The sequence below is a fragment of the Corvus hawaiiensis genome, chromosome 26 (assembly GCF_020740725.1).
Source record: "Corvus hawaiiensis isolate bCorHaw1 chromosome 26, bCorHaw1.pri.cur, whole genome shotgun sequence".
Taxonomy (NCBI): Eukaryota; Metazoa; Chordata; class Aves; order Passeriformes; family Corvidae; genus Corvus; species Corvus hawaiiensis.
This window is the reverse complement of record NC_063238.1, coordinates 6827448-6847259: the sequence shown is the minus strand read 5'-3', so window position 1 is coordinate 6847259 and position 19812 is coordinate 6827448. Positions and strand designations below refer to the sequence as shown.

General features: G+C 40.7%; 1 protein-coding gene across 3 annotated transcripts in view; it reads left to right on the top strand.

The window, feature by feature from the left end:
• The first annotated feature begins 14301 nt into the window (after positions 1-14301).
• The window catches only part of TOX (thymocyte selection associated high mobility group box), a 218875-nt gene continuing 213364 nt past the window's right edge, over positions 14302-19812 (top strand). Inside the window, exon 1 of one of the 3 annotated variants that reach the window (XM_048286703.1) lies at positions 14302-14455. In XM_048286703.1, coding sequence (XP_048142660.1) covers positions 14354-14455 — 102 coding nt within the window. In that variant the 5' untranslated portion in view covers positions 14302-14353. Of the gene's footprint in view, positions 14456-15765; positions 16006-19812 lie in introns of those variants that run through there. The other 2 variants (XM_048286704.1, XM_048286702.1) reach the window with 2 other exon arrangements.

Sequence of the window (19812 nt, the reverse complement as noted above, 5' to 3'; positions counted from 1 at the left end):
TCATTACACTAGCTGGTATCACAACTAGCCTCTACATAATTAAAGCCTTTTTTCATATTCGCTTTGTTACTTAGAAGACTGTCTGCTTAGTAAACTCATGATGTAGCATAGACTGTTTGTTCATAGTTTTGCTTTTTTCACTACCACAACACCATAGCAACCTAAACACCAAATATTTCTTTCTCAAACACTGCAAGTTATTTTATGAAAAAAATTATGCAAATTGAGCAATGCATTGATTCATTCTGTTTGTCTCTCTTACATGTGTCTCTAAGGCATCTATCACCATGGTGCCTAAATGCTGTGGTACCGTAGTATTTGCCAGCTTTCTTGTATCATAAGTGGTATCATCATTTTTGTCCACTTTTATATAGCCTTTTTATATAAACTCAAAGGAAATATTAGCTAGGACAGAACAGTCATGGATTAAATGGAAAGAGATGTTTTCTGTACTAATACACACAAATCAGTAGTAAAATTAATCGTCCTTACTGTTTCCTTCAGTCTTCATTTACTCTGAAAATAAAGCTTCTACTAGTAGAAGGTGCTCTGTTGTTGAAAGGCTTCTCTGACTTCAAAAATCCTGGGCTCTACTTAAAATCACTTGCATTTCACGTCCAAACCAGCTCTTATAACCCACACCTGCCCACACAACACTGCACTGTCCTAACAATTTTTTGTAGTACATAATTCAACTTATTTCCCTCCTTGGAATTCACTCAGAGTGCATCATCCCCTAAAACATACTGTGATCATTTTAGATCCAGACCAATGTCTTCCTACAAACAAGTTGGGTTATTGTGAGACCCAGGCTGTGTAAACAATTCTGCAGAGCTTCCATGCTACTACAAACCAGATGAGGGACGAGTAACAGTGACAGTTGTAAAAATACACCTGCTGCTGATGGTAAAAGTTAAGGCCTTTTTTTCCCCTCCTCCTCCCTTAATAGCAGTCAAACGGAGAGAAGAGGAAATTGCAAATAAACTTTATATTTGAAAAAACTAACATGGGCCAAAACATTGTGATGGTGTATTTGGCTCAACCTAAAATAGAATGATTTTTCTCCTGAAATATTAAATGGAAAAAGTGTAACAAGAAAGAAGTGGAATGGAAAATTGCTAAAACTGAAGAACATTACACAGAAAAAAAAAAAAACAACCCAGCATTTTTTCTAACAGCTCTGAGATTACATGAGAAAGACAGAAAGGGTGTGGACGAGGGGGAGAGGGAGGGAGAGGTAAGACATGGGAACATGAAGCAGACTGAAAACAGAATGTGAAATAATTGTTATGGAAAGACTAAAGAAATTGAGAGAGAGTGCAAAATCTACAGAGGCACATTCAATACTTTAAATATGCTGTACAGTTGATTTTCCATAAAAAGCTTAAATGTAATCGGGCTGCTCATCATTTATAAAGCTAGATTTTTTGTAGTTCATCTTGCCATGGGCCAGACTGCTTCCACTTCTCTTACCTACAGCATGTTTTACTCTGTGGATTTTATCTTACTCCCTGCAATGCTACATCATATTTAAGACATAATTCTTAGCCAATATTTTATTTTAAAACCTGTTTTTTAAACCATTGATAAGATAGGATTATTATTGGAAGATAAGCACCTCCAAACAGAAAAATGTCTCACTTTTTAGTTGTTACTAAGGATGGCAACAAAGTTTGACAGCTGACATTTGGCGAAGCAAAAGAGCTTGAAATATTACATGAATAAAGCATATTTTGTCTTTCTTAATGGAACATATACAGTAAAATAATCTCCTCTAAATTTAATATTCAGATTCTTCATTGATCATGATGCTTTACCACCAATGAAATGTACTGCACTTTTAGCACATCCAAAGTCATATGAAAGTGATGATTTATATATATACAGCACCTTACATCTTCAAAGAGTTTGTAAATAGCAACATCTTCATTCTCATCCTGTTTCACTAATGCAAAATGCAAGACTTGACATCAGAAATATGTAAAACAAGAAAATTTAGATTTTTCAAAGATTAACTGATATTAGAGACATCTAAAATTTCCACTGATATATGAGAAACTTTGCCTAGATAAAAACTAGGTCTCTGTGAATTTCCACTCTGTGGAGGTGGGCACAGGCACGAAACCTCTTCCTCTGCAGAAAATATATGAACATCACCATTTCTTTTCAGTATTACAAAATTTTTTTGTTGACTTAAGTGTTCACAATCTCTGGCCCCTAAAGCATTAAATAATATCATTGAGCATATATAAATGAATCATTCAAACCTGTTCTGCTCATCACTGACCCTTTGTCCATGTTCTAGAAATGAGTAGTTGTATTTCTGTATAACCCACGGCTATACATACAGCCATATAACTAAGGTATAGCTTAAAATTCTGCCACACCATATAGGTTTATATATGCTGTGTTTCAATACATTTTTGAAATTATTTAATTTGATGCATTTTCTTGCAGCTGGCCTACTGCAGTTCAAGATTGCTAGCATAGCCAGTTGCTGTGAGAGTTCAAACCTTTTGTACAAATGACTGATAACACTGTGACTGCTGTAAAATTCCTGGACAGATTAAATGAAGCTCATCCCCCTCTAGATCTGAAAGCTGCTTTTTTTAAAGCCACATAACAAGTGTTTTGTCCTTACATTACCGTTCCACTTTTTCTTCCCCATCTTAAAGGAATTTTCATTATTCTAGTTCTCATGGGAAATTGTGTTAAAATTCAAGAACCTGACCTTAGGTTGCATTGAATATTTCCATTGACTTCAGGCCATAAAAAAGGAAAACTGTGAAGAAGAGTTATATTCTGTCAGGAAGAATATGGCTCCAAATGCTGGAATCATCCTGACAGCTCTATTTCAGAAGTTAGCCAAGGAGAAAAAAGGGGCCAGACATCTTAAAAATTACATACACATACCTCACACACATGTGTACACACACAAAACATGAAGGAGATTAGAAAAGAGAACCTGGAAAGAAACCCTGCCAATTTATCAAGTGGCAGATAAAATATCCCCAAGATTTTCATAGAAGCAGCAGCCACCCCATTTTAAGGTGAAATTTTATTTCAATCTCAGCTGCAGCATAATCTCAGATCCATCTGTTTCCCCCATTCCCCCTCCCTTCCCCTCACAGTCCCTTTGCTCCTTCCCAACTCACATGCCGAGTAACTTTGAGGCATCACTTCCTCTCCAGTACCACAGGTTTCATGGGCCTGTCTAGGTAGGAATTGCAGGAAGATGAATTGGTTTGATTAAAAAAACCAGGTTAGTGACAAATTTATTTCAATGAGTTTTCATCCCAGTTAAAGCTTATGAATTGTGCGTACCTTTTTCTTAATTTTTGGTGTGTTTAAGAGTATTTTCAATATTCTCCCCACAAATGAACATTCTAGGGAAAACTCATGGAGTTATATGGAAAAAAATTGGAAAACTGGATCTACGTGAGGTGTCTAGCTCTTACTATTGTTTCCACTCAATATCTACTATTTATTTTTCCTGCATGATGGCTCTGCTTCAAGCTCTCTGAAAATTACACTACACAGAAAGTAAGTCTTTAAAAAAAAAAAAGCATTGGAATTTTCCAGTGTTTGGTCTTCCCTAATACCAGAAGCACATTTCACCTCTGAATTTAGCAAGCAGACTCTTAGGTGCTGTTTCATTATTGGCTTAAGCTACCCTAAGTATGGAGTGTGGCAAGAGGCAGGCCCACTCTCACCACCCTCCCTTCTCTCCTTGCCTCAGACCTAGGTAAATATTCCTCTCTTTTTTCATCATCTGTTCTCATGCTGCCTCAGAGTCAGCCAGATCAAAAATACCAAAATGATCCACCTGAGATCTGAGCCACACACTAATTTTCAGATGGTTCCTGACACACCTGACCTTGAAGCCAGAAGTATGCTCATTCTCCCTAGGGAGACAGCAGAATATACAGCTGGAGCAGGGAGAAAAAGAGAGCTGTACCACCATTTTCAGTAGCAGCACAGATTTAAATTTGCTGAAGCTTACTGCAAAACCACAGCTTTGTTATGCTAGGAACAACTCCCAAATGAACCAAACTGTACAAAAGAAAAAAGCAAACCTTGACCCTTGATTTTAAGTGTTCAAGGAAGACAAGAAAATAGAGAGGTTCTCCTGAATCAGAAATGCCAGATGGCACAGAGGCACATTTGAGTATGTTTCCAAAGCAGAACTAGTAATAACACCCTACACCTGGATGCTGTGCCTGCACTAACTCCTGACTTACAAGCAGTGCAAGTAATTATGGGAGCATATCCTTTAAGCTGTGTATGAAAACATGTGTACCTCAACGAATTTCTTTCCAATAGGTTAAGGGAGAAATTGTCTGGCCTTTTTGGGTGCGCATGAGGAGCACTTTGAAAAGCTGCTGGAAGATACACAATAATAGAATGGGCTGTAGTCCCAGCTTTCAGCAGTAGTGATCCCACGAGACTGATTGCACTAACAGTGCTGGTTTATACCTTTTGATGCCCAGTCAACTCAAGTTTACTGCACTTCAGTGTTTGAGTTGGAATGTTATGAAACTGCATCTATTAAAAATTTGAATAACCACTGCAGCACATTCAAATGTAAGAGATGTCTTTATACCACCTAAGACAGGCAAAAGGCTAGGGAAGCAGGGCAAACACAAGCCTGGTCCAGCCTGATTTTGTTGCCTTCAATTGTGCCAGTGGGCTAGTTTGCTTCTGTGACAGGAGGAAAGCAGTTAACTGCCCTTGTGCAATTCAGCGTCACAAGAACACCACAGTTTGACACAGAACTATCCAGAGAACCTGAAATGCTGCAGAAATACTTCCAGTTTTAATAGTTGACAACAGCAATTCTAAGTATTCCATTTATATTTCTGCTATGATACTTCAGAACATCTTATCCTGGAACACTTGTGTCTGGTGACTAATTACATAAGAATTGTTCATTTTTGTCCTTATTACCCCAGGAGTATGTTCACAAAGTTAGTCCTTTATCTGTGACACACTTCTGAGAGAGAAAAACAAAAAGGCAGAGAAGCCTGGGGATTTGATTAGTTTCTTCCAAGATATTTAATTGCTATTACAGCCAAAAATACGTACTACACTATAATATAATTTTCTTTTTGAGTGTAAAACTTGGGTTAAATACAAGCACAAATTCCACGTGATAGCAAGTAGTCTCAGGAGTTTTAAAAAACAGAACATGGCAAGCTAGACTTCCACTGGTTATTTGTGGCTCGCTTTATAAATTTTGGGCACCGAATCAAACTTTAACATTCTACATAGAAAGAATCTTTCTGAAAGATCTTTTACAAATCAGCAAGACTGGAAACAATTTGATAGAAGACTTACTGTGCATGCTCTTTCAGCCATTTCACTAGAAACTCATTTTAGCTTTCTCTGAGGTAGAGATAAATTACAGCTAAGAGACAGTTATTAAATCTTCTTTATACATTCTGTATGAAATGTATTAAACTACAAAAATACTATATTCAAATAAGGTTAAGGGTCTGACTTAAACTCACAAAGACATGGAAATTCAGAAATATTGTGTCTTCCTACCCTTTACTCTCTTCAGTGTGGCGAGGCATTGTAGCAAAAATGACTTGTGCTCAGATTCCTTAAACCTCTTCTTACTGGTACATTTCTCCTTAAAGGTATTTTCTATTTTAAGGTTCTTTCAGTTTGCATCCTCTTTGTGGGTTGAATTCTGCCCTAGACAGTCTGGGGGACTTTTTTATTTGTTTCTTTTGATTTTTGTTTGTTTTTATTTATTTTTTTTTATAATTTCATTTTTTTTTAGTGCTTATAGAAACATAGAAGTGAGAAAATGAAGCAAAAGTATGTATGAATTAGTCTTGGCAACTGCATATTCTTTTATTTTTTAACACATACCTCACAAATCCCATGCTCATGAGAGACAGGCAGGCAGATGTAGGACACGCACGACTCTCAGCAAGTGCAAGCACATGCTTAAGCTCTCTCCCTGCCCCCCATGCAGTTTCACTTATACATATGTAAATACCTATTACATATTTCTCCAGTGAACTAAATAGGAACCTTGCAGTTGACACTGCAAGACTTTGTACCACAAAATGCCTTGGGGCCTTCTTCCATGATGGACTTTTTTCCCTTCTCCTGAATACAAACAACAATGACCAGTGGAGGTCACACTTTATTCAAAAGAAAGTAAGATGCTTGCAGATCCTGCTTCCAGGGGGCTGTCAGCCTTGAAACCACCTCCTACACTGAGGTATAGTAGTTTGGGCCTGCTGACCTCTTGGGCAAATTGCAAACTGTGATAACTTCAAAGCAGGGAAATTTCACTGCAAGAGGGGGAAGAGTATCTTCGGAGGATGGTGGGGTTTTTTTCCTACATTCTACAACCATGAACAAGTCCGAGTTTCTTCTCATTCTCTTTTATTTCAAAATATTCTTTGTTTTTACTTAGTGATTGTCAGTGTATTATGCAGCCAGGCAAATCTCCATGCAGCTCCTGTAAATCTATATGCATTCAACAAATTGTTAGAAAGTTGATCATTTCAAATGTGGCCTGGGGTTCGCCCTCCACAAGTTTCATAGCATCTGATTAATACATATATTCAACTCTGTTGTACTTACACATGCTACTGAAGAGCCCATTTTCAAAGACAAACAGCCAGTACAGACTATACACTCCCTTCAACTGGTACTTCTGCAAACTGCTAAAAAATAGGGCAATGGCCATTCCAATAAGAAAACAGTGTTGATTACACTCTGGTAGCCAGAGTAAAGGGAGATGATTTGGAGGACATCCACAAACATTAATCTTTGCAGTTCGACTGTGATAAAAGTAAACCATTCAAAATCCTCAAACAAATAATCCTCAACAAAATAGTGTAAGACTTTAAAATAATACCAGTGATGTAGATTTATCTTAAGATACCATAGAACAAGACACAGGGGATTGAGAGAAATTCCTTAAACAGATAATACTTAACAATAGTAGACAATCTCTGTTAAGAAACAGAAAACAGTAGCCTTGACCCAGAAAAGGTATTTCTGCCTTATACAGCATAAAAAACAGACATTCAAGAAAAGCTCATCCATGAGAAATGGTGATCTTCTGTTGCTGCCAAGGTCAGTCAGACCTGTTGTGATATGTTCTGTAAATGCTGACTCTTTCACTGTTTTCAAGGACTTCCTTAACACCCAGAGCTTTTTTATTTTTATTGTGGAACAAAGCTATGACACGAAACTGTGAAACTAAAAAGCCCAGAAAAGGAAGACAGAGTTTTTGTTAGACTTGAAAGTGACACCTCCATTGAGAAAATAGTTATAGTTATAAGGAAGGGGATCTGAAGTTCCTAGAGATCCACCAGAAAAATGCTGAAATGTCAGCAAGGAAGGAAATTTTGCTCTCAAGCCAGCAGTCCAACAGTTTATCACGCCCCATAAAGATTGACTGCAGATGACATGTGGATGACGTATCTGTATGAGCCTATCAAGTGTGAATGGGACAGGATTTATTCGCTACAATAGGAAGCTCTAATGGAAACTCCCAACATACTTTTACTGTACCTCAGTCACAACCTTTTGCACTTGAAATGCCAACTGTGCCCCTTGTGTGGTACTTTTCTGACAGCAAACATAAATCCTTAGGGGAGGAAAATAAATTCAAACAAGTCATTTTGCTTTCTCTTTACTTCTTCTATTTTATTAAAAAATAAAATTAAATAATAGATAAGCTGTAATACCTTCTAGCCCTAAAAATAATTTTTTACTCTTGTGAACTCCGCTATACTTATATGTACTCAGAGAGAATAGAGTTTGGACCTCTCTCTCTATTAACATCTATAATTCTGAGCTTGAAGTACTAATTAAAGTCACATAAAAGAATGTACATAGACTACTTTTTACCCTGCTACTTTGAGGTGGGAGCCTCCTGCTGAAACACCTACCTTGCCTGGAGATTTAAGAAACATCCCTCTCTTCACAGAGACCTTGTGAATATAAACGACAATGAAAACTTTCTCTAGCAAAAGATATCTGAAACAGAAAAGAAGAGGTTTCAAATAAACCCATAATGATCTCCCATGTCTGGGGAGCTCTTGCAGGGGCAATTCAGCTCTATTTGGGGGTTTATCAAATAGGAGAATGATGACATCATTGTTCTGAATTGAAAACTGATTAATCCCCTGCTTGGTATCTGACTTGCAGATGAGAATTCCCTGTTGAATGCTATGGATAAACTGGTGATAGACTATTCCTGTCTCTGCTTGTGACCAGTCCTCTTGTTCTGTCTTTTCTTTCTCCTGACTATTCAGCAGACACATTCATAGGTACATTTATAAACCACCTGCAAATACAGATGCTTATTTTTAATGGTATCAGCCATTAACACAGATTCGTTCTCAAGACATCTGTAGATGATAAAGTCTCCAGATAACATTTATACAACTTCTATGAATCCTCAATTTTTGGAGGAGAAACCAAAATGCGTTTAGACAGCTTTTTAAACTGCAAAATAAATTGTGGAAAACACAACTTTCCTTTAAAAAGTCTAAGTTTCTGAAGTTCCAGTACAGGCCTCCAGCACACTTCAGAAAAAAAACAGCATGAAACCAAAATTCCTGATCCCTTATACTTCTGGATGTTTCATGATTGATTTAACAAGATAAGTGGAAGAGTGGAAAATTGGCAACCTAAGCACTTGGGTATATCTCGCAACTGAGAGCTAGCATACATCACATTGTGATGTATTTTTGAGCCTTCCTGCATACCATGTGGACAGTGTATCTCATATAAAATCCTTGATAGGATAGGAAATAAAGGAAGAGAATAAAAGGAACTTCATGTTTCCCTTTGTTTCTCTGACCATGAGAAATAATCTAAAGCCCAGTAAAATGTTTTCTTTTGAGACCAAGCTACCTTTCCTATGTCTGCAAGGCCACATTTAATTTGGTAACTTGAATTGAACCAGCTGGCAGTGTCTTTGAAACATATGGGAATGGATCAAAGCTGCAAATATGCAAGGTGAATTTTACATTTTTATATTTCTCTCATGGTTATTTAAGTTCTTGATTCTCTGAGATATTTTGCGCTTAATTCCTACTGTGGGCAATGGCAGATGAGTTGTAAGAACCTTTTCCGAGATGCAAAAGAGTTCAGCTTCAACCCATGTGTCAATTCCTCCTCTAGGTGTTAAACTGGCTGTGTATCATTTGTTTAAACTGAGAAGATATGGCAATGCTCAGGTTTACTCTCTGCTTTGTAGCAAAGGGACACCAGGGGCTTTCTTTAACTGTTAGAAGTAATCTGTACTTCCTTATAGAGAAAAATTTATTTTCATACAAGTGTGATAATTTGGGGCCCATCATTTTCACCACAAACAAATTAAACAGGACAGGAGCAATGGCTAAAATAATAAAACAGCTAGCACTTTGTTTGACACACTATTAGGTATCCTTACAAACTGTTTAAATACTCTGAAATATATATTACCCCTATTAAGCTTTTATACCATTTGAAGATCTTTCTTTTTCACATTGATTTATGCTGACGTATAAATGCACACACAGAATGTCAACACTTAAAATGAATCAATTTCTTAAAGGATTTGAGTTCATTCTGATGAAATGACCAGATTAATTACATTGTTTAAAATATTCTGCAATCTTAATATCATTATCGTTTGCATCTTCCCAGATCCAAGTGTCATATCCAGTTTAAGAACATGAAACAGGACATCCACACAAAAGCGACAGACCCTTCATCCCATTATTATTTAATTAACTACTATCTAGAAATTGATGAGCACTGACCTTTGTTATGAAAGGTAAACAGTCCTGTGAGTTAGTAAGTAAATCAAAAATTTCAGCAGGAGGAATTTTCTCAGCAAAATCTCATTGCTCCCCTTTTAGCTTATCTGTACCTCCTGGCTACCAAAGTACAACGCACAAAGCAAGAGGCAAAATGATTTTCCGATCCAATTCTTTTTAAAAATACGCAGGAGAAAAAATTTCTTTAAAGAAGAGCCAGCCTCATGAAAAGATTATTGTGGTGCCTAGCCTATGTATAATAAACACTAAGCCATCATCACAGTCTCACATTTCCTTCTTTCTAGGAAAATCAGGAAGTCTGCTCTTTATAATAGATGATCAAATATCTAGTGCTCCCAAATAAACCCGGGTATATATGTGTGAGATTTAAACAAAAAGATGTTGGACTAGTCTTTTGGAAACTAAGATACTTTATTTCTCTTTGGCTGAGAACATGAGTTATGTCTGCTGATGGCCCCCCACCACACTAGACAGACCAGCTGGGTCAGACAGTAGAGTACACAAGAAAATAACCTGTCATATCAGACATAGTTACTTGTTTCATTTAATTCTGTTCATCTGACCACTGCAGAGACTCAAATGAGAATGTGCAAATGGCTGGACTGGTTCAGACCGAGGGTCTGCCCTACCAGTACTGTGCCTCCAGCGATGGCTCTAGACGTGACAGCCCGAACTGAGGGCAAACATGTACAATACTTCCCACCATTCCCTACCCTCATGTCTCTACCTCCAGCTATTTTCAGCCCAGAGGACTTACTGATCCATTTATGGTTTCTCTATCCAAGAACCTCCTTAGGTCTCCAGTCTTCTGTGTAAACCTCTTGTGTCCACAATGCTGTTTGGCAAGGAATGCCATACGAGTTCTCCATTTCATGGAGAGTATTTACACTGCACAGTCTAACTCCAGCAGACAGCATTTAAAAGAATAACTTTTTTAATATTGGCAGATACAGATCATCTTCCTCAAGGTATTTGTTCCTATTTATATGAGAAAAGCAATGACACTTCTCATATGCTGGTATAGCAACCTCTTTCAAGACTATTTTGGAGACATTCACTTGAATGTTGAATGGCTTTAAAAACTTGGTGCCCTTCTGAACAAATGTTCCTACCTTTTAAGCTTCTAAAAACTGATTCATTCTTTTAAATCTTTTTCAAATTTTTTTCTAGAAAATGCCCTTCTATGAACTAAAGTGGCCAAGTTTGACATCCCATTGAATTATCTTGCAAAAGGCCTTGCTTTCTCAGACCATAAAGGCAAAGCCTACAATATTATTAACATTTTCAGTTCCAGTCCCCACAAATGCATTATTCTGAAAACTCTAGAGAAAATGTTCCCTACAAAACAAAAGAATGCTTAACAGATTAATATATATAGCTCTTTAATTTTTACAAACTGTACAGATAACTGCCACAAATCTCAGGTGTTTTACCATCTTGATGATTAAATCATCTCTGTAAGTAGCAGCAAAAATTTTATAACTCTCAGGGCCTGCATCATTAAGTACTGAAAATAACTTGAAGAGCTGTGCAAAGCAAATGGTACTGTTGTAAACTCCTACAGACTCCAAGGAACCTGAAGCCCTTTCTAAGGTAATAGTCAGTAATATTTCACATAAATAAAAAGCTAATTCTCTTACTTTTTATTATCAGACATTCTAGTCATTCTGGTGTTGACATCGCCAGCTCTGCATTAGCATTTCTGTACCTGCATACACTTGTATGTGCCTGCACACTGGTTGCCTAGATCAACTCATCTCAAATTGCTATATCTCTACCACCTCTCTCCACAACAGGCTGAAAACTAATCCACTGTCCATGAATAACAAGTTTCTCAACAGCAGCTTTTCAATACGGAGCTTGCAATCTGTCTTCCATTCACTTTGTCAAATTATGGTCCACATATCAGCCATTTGCAGCAGTGATATATCTGTCAGGCGTCAAGTACATCTCTTGCAAAGGAAAGTCTTTTTTAGGATTTTTTAACTTTCAAAATGTCTAATCCCAAACATGCAAAATAATGAGTCAGATGCCAAAAAATCATGAGGTTTTTTTTCTTTTCTTTTTTTTTTAAATATGTTAATGTCTTTTCCTTTGCTTTCTGGAGCTTTTTCTAGGTCATGTTTTCAAGCTTTTCTCCAAGGCCAGAAGGGTTTCAAACATTATTAAAAACAAAGCAACTGAGATCCTTTTGTAATTGCATGTTTAAGAAAAACATTTATTGCCATCAAACTTAAATTCTGTTGAACTGACAACCAAGAATCTTCAGAGATGTGTTTGATCAAATAATCTTGAAATAGGAATATTGCTTCAAACCTGTTTTCTCTAGAGTTTCATTTACATTAATTATGTACGTTTTTCCAGATAATTAAGCTTTAACGAAAGCAGGTTGTTAGACATGGAAGAAAGTCATGACTTAACACTATCTTGAAGGACTCTAAAATATCAAAATATCTGAGGTGTAGATTATGTATCTCTGTGTATACATATGCATATCCTCACACAAACAGTGATTTCTTCACCTGAAATTTGTGATTTGCTCTCCCTCAATACTGAGTCCCCTTAAAACCTCTACAGTGGATTTTTTTTTTCAGTGATGAGAAGACAGTTTTGTGTGACAACGTGCATTACAAATCTTATATTCCAACTGGTTTGTGATGGAAATGTTCATGAGTATTGATAAGAGTAACCATTCCTGTTAATCATCATCATCTCAGCTTATTTGTGCGGCACTCAGTAATTTGTTTTTATTTAAAGAGGGAAAGGCATTCCTTTCTTTTCATAACACAATTCCTCTGTTGGGCATTATCTAAGCTCAGCATAGAGTCCTTCCTGTGTCCTTTTTCTTCCATCCTTTCTGTCCTGATTAAGGCTACTGGATAACTCAGCAGGAAACCCAGTGGGATTGCTCATGGTGTCTTGAAGTCACTCTTTCTTTCATTGTTTTTGCCTGTTAAACCTTGTTTTGCTCATCAATCCCTCTCCTGCATCCCACTGGATTCCCAACTTTCTTTTGTCAGCATCCTTGTTTGCTGCTAATTGAGTTCCTCTTCATTTTCCCTACCCCATTCTCTCGTCCTTCCTTCCTCCCCTCTCAGTTAGCCCATCTCCTCAAATGTCCCTCCTCCATCCTGTGCCTGGTGTCACCTTGTGCGGCCAGGCCCGAGCACCATGATCTAATGGGGTAGACCCCCAGATGACGAGGTATTTCACGGGTGCGCTTTAGTTTCAACTTGTTTCCTGTTTTCTGGGACGTGCTCACGGATCACAGCGTATTTGTGCCACCACAAACCCTGGGCGACGGCTTCCACTCTGCTGGGACTGGAGACAACGGGCTCTGCTGGCAGCTCGACCCAGATCAACCTCAGAGGGCTGCCAGGGCAGAGGGGTCGCCTGACCCCAACTTTACCAAACGGCCGCGGAAATCGGCCCGAGGGTCTCACAGAGGCACCTCAAGGGACCTGCCCGCGGCCACATCGGCAGCCTGAGGCCGGCCCAACCCAAGCAGCGGACCGAGCCCCCGCTCCCTGCCGCCACCGCCACCTCCCCCTGCCGCCCGCCCCGGCCCCGCGGCGCGGAGGGGGTGCCATAGTAACGGGCGGGGGCTGGGCGGCGCCGGGGGCCGGGCGGGAGGGCGCTGGGAGAGGGCGGGGACGGCGGCGGGATGGCGGGCACGGGAGCGCCCCCTCTCCGCGGCTCCCAGCCCGGCCCCGGCGGCCGCAAATGGCTCTTCTTCCCTCGCCGGCCCCTTTGTGTGAGGCACGCTCGGAGCGGCGGCTCCGCGGCGGAGCGCGGTGCGTCCCCTGCCGCCGCCAGCCCAACCCAGCCGGGCCGGGCCGGGCCGAGCCGGGCCGAGCCGACGCGAGAGAGCCGGGCGGCTCGGGGCGGCCATTCCAGCGCCTCGGCGCCCCGCTCCCCCTGAGGGTGCGCGGGGGGCCCGGCTGCTCTCGCCACCTCCCCCCCCAGTGCCCCCCAAGGCCCTCGCTGTGGTGGGCAACCAAAATACACCTCCACCAAACTGAAACAAATAAATAATAACAATATTAATAATAATAATAAAAAAAGGACAAAAAAAAAAAAAAGGGAAGAAAGAACGGGAAAAGAACAGAGGGAGCGAGCGAGAGGGAGGGAGGGAGAAGCGAACCAACTCCGAGACTCCCATAAAGAGCGGCACGCACGGAGCGAGCGCCCCGGTGCCGATGCGTGGGGGAAACAATAAGTACTCGAAGTTACCTGCCCTGCCGTAGAAGAAGGAGGGTTCGTGGGTTCTCCCGCAGACATCTGCAGACCGGTGCTTTTTTGGAAGAGATTTTTTTTTTCCTCTCCTCTCCTCTCTCTCTCTCTTTACAAACCACAAACGGATGTGAGGCAGGGAAGGTGTTTGACTACTGAAGTCAGGCACCTCTTTTTTCATTCTTCTCAGTCTTGTGTGTCCCCCCCTTCCCTCACACACACATACACACACACACACACTCACACACCCCTTTTTTGCACCAACATTAACGACCAAAAGAAAAGGAAAGGAGTTTACTTGATGTTTTAGTGAAATGGACGTAAGATTTTATTCAACACCTCCTCAGCCTGCAGCCGCTCCTGATCCGCCTTGTTTGGGACCTTCCCCCTGCCTGGACCCCTACTATTGCAACAAGGTGACTCGTGTTTTGTGTCGTCCGAGGTGTTTTATCTGTGCTGTCGGTGTGTGCTGTTGTCGCGGCGCGTTGCATGAGCGGGCGCTGCGCTCTGGCGAGCCGCGCACCAAGTTCCCCGGCGAGGCGGAGGGAGGGCAGCGGCACTTGCCGGGGTTTGGGGAGCGCAGTGCCGCCCGCCGCGGAGCGGTGCCGCCGGGACACAAACCCGCTCCCCCTCAGGCACCCCAAATTAAAACCCCCGGAGTAGTCTGGGGGCGGGCGGCTGGAGCGGGGGGGTGGGTGGGGGAGGCATTTTCCGTAACATCTTTTCGGAGAAACGGCGTGGACAGGGATGTTGATGCGGGGGACTTGAATTTCCAGGGCTCCTGTTAATGAGAAAAATCGCGCCCGCCACAAATGCGCAGAAACTCTGCCCCGCAGTTCATGTGTCAAAGAGGTACTTCGCGGTGCCGAAAGCACGTTTGTGTGTGTATGTGACATACACACACACACACACACACACACACACACACACATCTCTCTGTGTGCACAGTAAGTCTGCATAGTGTTGACAAGTCGGTTCAGAACATTGGCTCCACTTTGTCCCGGCTGTGCAACTGCCTTACCAATTTCTCTGTAACTTGATTAAACCTCTGTAAATCGGGTCAGTACCTGCGGAGAGCTAAGTTCTAGGTCCCCGAGCCCTGGGGAAGGAGGAAGCGCGGAGGATACTCGCGCTAGCCCAAATTCTGAGTCCGGTTCCGAGAGTTTGGTGCTGCGATCCCGGAGCACTTTGCGTGACTTTTGCTGCCAAGGAAGGGGGCTGGGGTTCCTGCATTGTTGCTGCCGCTGTGGCCTGAGCCAGCTGGTGCTTTATGTATGAGCTGCACTTTCTCTGCTGTTACGGAATGGGCTTTGCACATGAATAAAACGCTGGCCGTAGGAAATGGTCGGAAAGTGCGAGTTACCCAGAGCACTCCTTTGAGCACAGCCCAGCCACGGGGAGCAAGCCGGGAGAGAGCGATGTGTTCAAACCTGCGCGCTCGGGCGCTTGTGTGGAAGCCCGCCGTGGCAGCCCGTGGCGGGCTGCAGCAGCAGCAGATGGCTTTTTGCAGCGCAAACTCCGCCGTGCGCAGGCTCCGCAGGGCCGGCCGCGGGTGCGGAGGGCGGCGGCGGGGCGCGGTGGCCGGCGGGGCGCTGCCGCGGAGGGGTACCCGCCCGGCCGGGCCCGGCGGACAGCCCGGTCCCGCGCCCGGCTATTGTCGTGACGGTCTCACGTGTCAGAGAAACGTTTCGAGCCGTCCCTTTCATCCCGGGCAGCTGCCTCGATTCAGAGATAAACAGCAAAATAGAGTGTGTCTGTGCTGAGGCTCGGAGGCTGCGGCTCCCGGGTGAAGCCCTCTCAGTTTTCAGGAAAGGTTTCCCACATGGTCGCATCTACCAATCACAACAGAAAGGACCAAATTCATCCTGGCTGCATTTCACATATACTCAATGGAATTATAGAATCCAGAGATAAATCTGGCCCTTTGTGGTGGATGCCTCAGGATATTTCAAGAGAGATCCCAGAGGTATGACTGTTAGTGTTGTTTTAAGTAACTGTTTTGCAGCATCTGGCAAACGTGCCCTATATATTGGAAGTTTGTGCCAGGAGTGAACTTGGTTCAGCAGGAAGAGTTCAAATGCAAAGGAGCATTTATGTGTTCATTAATTTTCTGTTTGTGCTCTGAGTAATCATGAGACTACTGCTACTTTTCATCTGTGGTTTGCTGTTATTTTCTCTATTGTCAGTTTTGTAAATTGTAACAGTGAAGTGTTGCCATGTGAAAAGCTTGGGCTGATATTAATGGCATAAGAACCAAAGTGTTTGAAGATCTGTTTGGCAGTGAAACTGGACAAACATTATTAAACCTATCAATGATTTAAAGCTTCAGAAAGAAGGTAATGACTTGAATACACATTTCACTCATCATTCTTGAGATAGTGGGCCAGATTTAATTTAAAAGTTAAATGCTTTGGAAAATCAGGAATTACTTTAATATATTAAATCATTTTCCAATTAAGTTCCTTAAATAATTTTTGGTGTGTTGCACTCCAAATCGAATAAATTAATTTAGAAAGTCATTTTCAGAATTTTTTTACTAGCTGGTTCAAGCTTCTTTCAAGTCATGCCATGTATGAGGGAGCAAACTGTTCTTTTTAAATGCAAATGAGACACTCATTCTGTAGACAAGTTGCAACTCTTCTATTTCACTTTGCCTGAACTGATAATGTGCTTAAAAGTGCACAGTCATAAGACATATGTTTTATGCTTGGAAAAGACTTACCAGGAATGTTTCAATATAAGATATCTAGTATAGAACAAATGTCTTTCTCACATGTCTTTACCACTGACCATTGATAACATTAAATGGACAGAGTAGATTTGCCAGGCCCCTTGGAGGCATACATTTAGTGAACATTTCATTTTTCACCCCCTTCACTCTCTCCCTTTGCCCAGCATGATTAACATTGCTGTGAAAACTTATCTGACTTGTTCTAAACATGTCGTCATGTTACAGTATTGCTCTGTCACTCATTTTCAGGCTGTGTGTATTTAGGGAGTTTGAAGGGCAAGAGGCCTGCAGAATTTTCTGTTCAATATGTTTGGTTGAGTGTTTGCTTTTAAACTCCCCCAGGAAAGGAGATGATGGCCGGAGTGGGATGGATCCATGTTCTGGGTCAGAATGGGGGTCTTCATTAGGTGTTTACCTGCAAAACTCATTCAGAACTCATTCAAAACCCTCAGGAATCTTGTTTCTTGTAAAGTTAGTTAAAACTTGCTTTTGGCACTTACTAGTGGATTTGGCCCTATTTTTCATACCTAGGTTTTGGTGGTGTTTTTCCTTTTAGAAATTTGCCAGACTTTGATTCTTTACGTTTGAAGTCTGCTTGAGCTACTGGTAATTCAGAATGTATTCCACGAATACTTAGGCTTTTAAGTTTTCTAATTGTTCTGTTAGTACTAATTTTTTTCCCTGATCAGATTGTTGTTTGTAGCATATGAGTTCCCAGGCACATGCATGGGAGGTGTTGACGGTGCATTTTTCTGTAGCCAAAGGAAAATAATGTAGATTCAAACAATCGCCTCTTATCTTACGATTTTGAGTTGGCAGGCTTTGTTTCAGAAGACTGCTTAGATCTTTATTTTATAAACCTAAAATAGCATTCTAAGCATCTTAACCTAATATTTCTCTATCTGCTGTGAAAGCTCATTATACTCTGCATATATTGTTATGCAGGCTTTTCCTTGTTTCTCTTGCATTACCCATGGAGAGAGAAAAGTGAAAGAGCAATGCAAACAATGTTGGTTATGACAACTGTGTGAGGTATCTCTTATACAAACAGACAGAATGGACAGTATGCTTTGGTATATAGGTCAGCCTTTGAAATAACATAGTGGAGCTCTTATGCTGGACAGATTTAGGGTTGGGGTTGTACTGTTCGCCTCTTGAAACTTGAAGCATAATTGCAGTTCAGATATGTTCAGGCTAATGCAAGTAGTCTGTTCAGTTGAAGTTTATTTTAGGAAGCGTCACGTTCCGTAATTGAGTTGAATGATATAAAAGAAATAACTTTGATAATCCAAGTGTCTCAATTTGATAGAATATGGCCAGTGTTTTCATGCTGCCTGAAGAAGTCAGATGATAAGTTTAAATGTTTATGTAGAGAGAAGTAAATAACAGCCTCATGGCTTTCCCTATTGAAGTGCCACCTCCAAAGACCGCTTCGATCAGTACTGTAAGAAGGATTGGTATATTTTAATTTTCATACTTGCAACTTCACAGTGTTTTCAGATATCTGCTCACATAAAGCACAGTTATATAATTGTAGTTTGACACAGCTAATGACAGGGATGCTGACCTCTGCCATCAGTAGGCAGAAAAGAATGGTCTTTACTGCTCCCAATGGTTAGCCTTGCAGAATTATGCACTGGATTCTTCTGTGATTTGCTACCTTGTTCAAAAATACAGGAGCCTACAGCTCATCTTTCTTGTATTCACTGGTAGTTGTCAGTGCAGTGGAAAAATACAGCCAGACAGCAGAGGTAAAATGATAGACTGTAGTTGTTTTTAAAAAGAGGAATAAAGAAGAGAAAGGAAGGAGAGGGAAGCAAAACCTTTCAAAATGAAAAAAGCAGAGTGAACTTGGGTAGAAGTGGATAAGGAGATAAAATACAGTGCTTTGTAAGCAGGTAACAATCCCGCTGGTAATCAGAATTCCATGGAGCAAAAGACATATATTTGTACTCAGCGTTTAAAGTAATTTATTGTGTAAACTTAACCCTACCATAGAGACTACTCTAAATAAAATATTCCATGGCTGTTTGCAAAGTTTACATTATTTCCAGGGGCTTTCTTCCATCCAGTCTCTATCTCAAACTCAGAAGTGTGGCAAGCAGGCTCTCTGAAGGACAGCTCTAAAGCTGAAATACTGTTACTGTTTTGACAGTGGTTTAGATTATGCTCATATTTTTTATCCTGAACATATTTTTTCCCCCTTAAAAAAATACCTTGTCCTCTACCGCATTGGAATCATACTTAAATTTGTTACCATTTTATAAAGATTAAACAGTTGTATTAGGGCTGACTGTTGATTTTCAAGTGTTAAGTCTCTTAGTTTCAAAAATACCACATATGAAGAATGGAAATGGACTTTTCTTTCCTGGGTTACTAGACCTTAGTATGTAGTCTCAGAGTTGTGAGTAAGTCTCAAGTGTGCCTCCTTAAATTCCAGTGTTTCAGAAAAGAAGTGGTCCCAGTTTTAGTGGAACACGGACAATGATTTATGTATGTGCTTTTGAGAAATCTTTCTCAAAGGTGTCTATAAACCAAAGCATTTGCAGTATTTTTTTTTCTTTCTGCCAAACATCAGTACCTTGAGAGGAATTATGTTTTATTCTCATACCAGAACGATGTGTTTCATCTCTAGAGCATTACCTTCAATCAGCCTATCATGAGGTCTTATGAAAAAAAAGTGAAAACAGTAAATTATTAAGAATGCTGAATTAACTAAACACTACAGCACATGCAGTACCTTTGGTGTTTACATTAAACCAAAGAGCAGCTGGAGCTGACATTGAGAAGCTGGTACTGTGCAAGACTGGGCAGTTCCAGCTCCTGTTGAGTTCAGGGTGTGTTGGGGATGATCACTCTTTACTGTGAAGAACTGAGCACCCTCCAGCCCTCAGATTCCCATGTTAGCAGGACTTTCTCGTCTTGCTAAAGACGCAAGCATTTGGAAATGAACTGTGCATAAAACACAATTTATATTTAAGCAGAGAATTGTCCTAATCGTGGCAGGATCTAGATAAAAATTCTTGGATATTTAAATCCTGT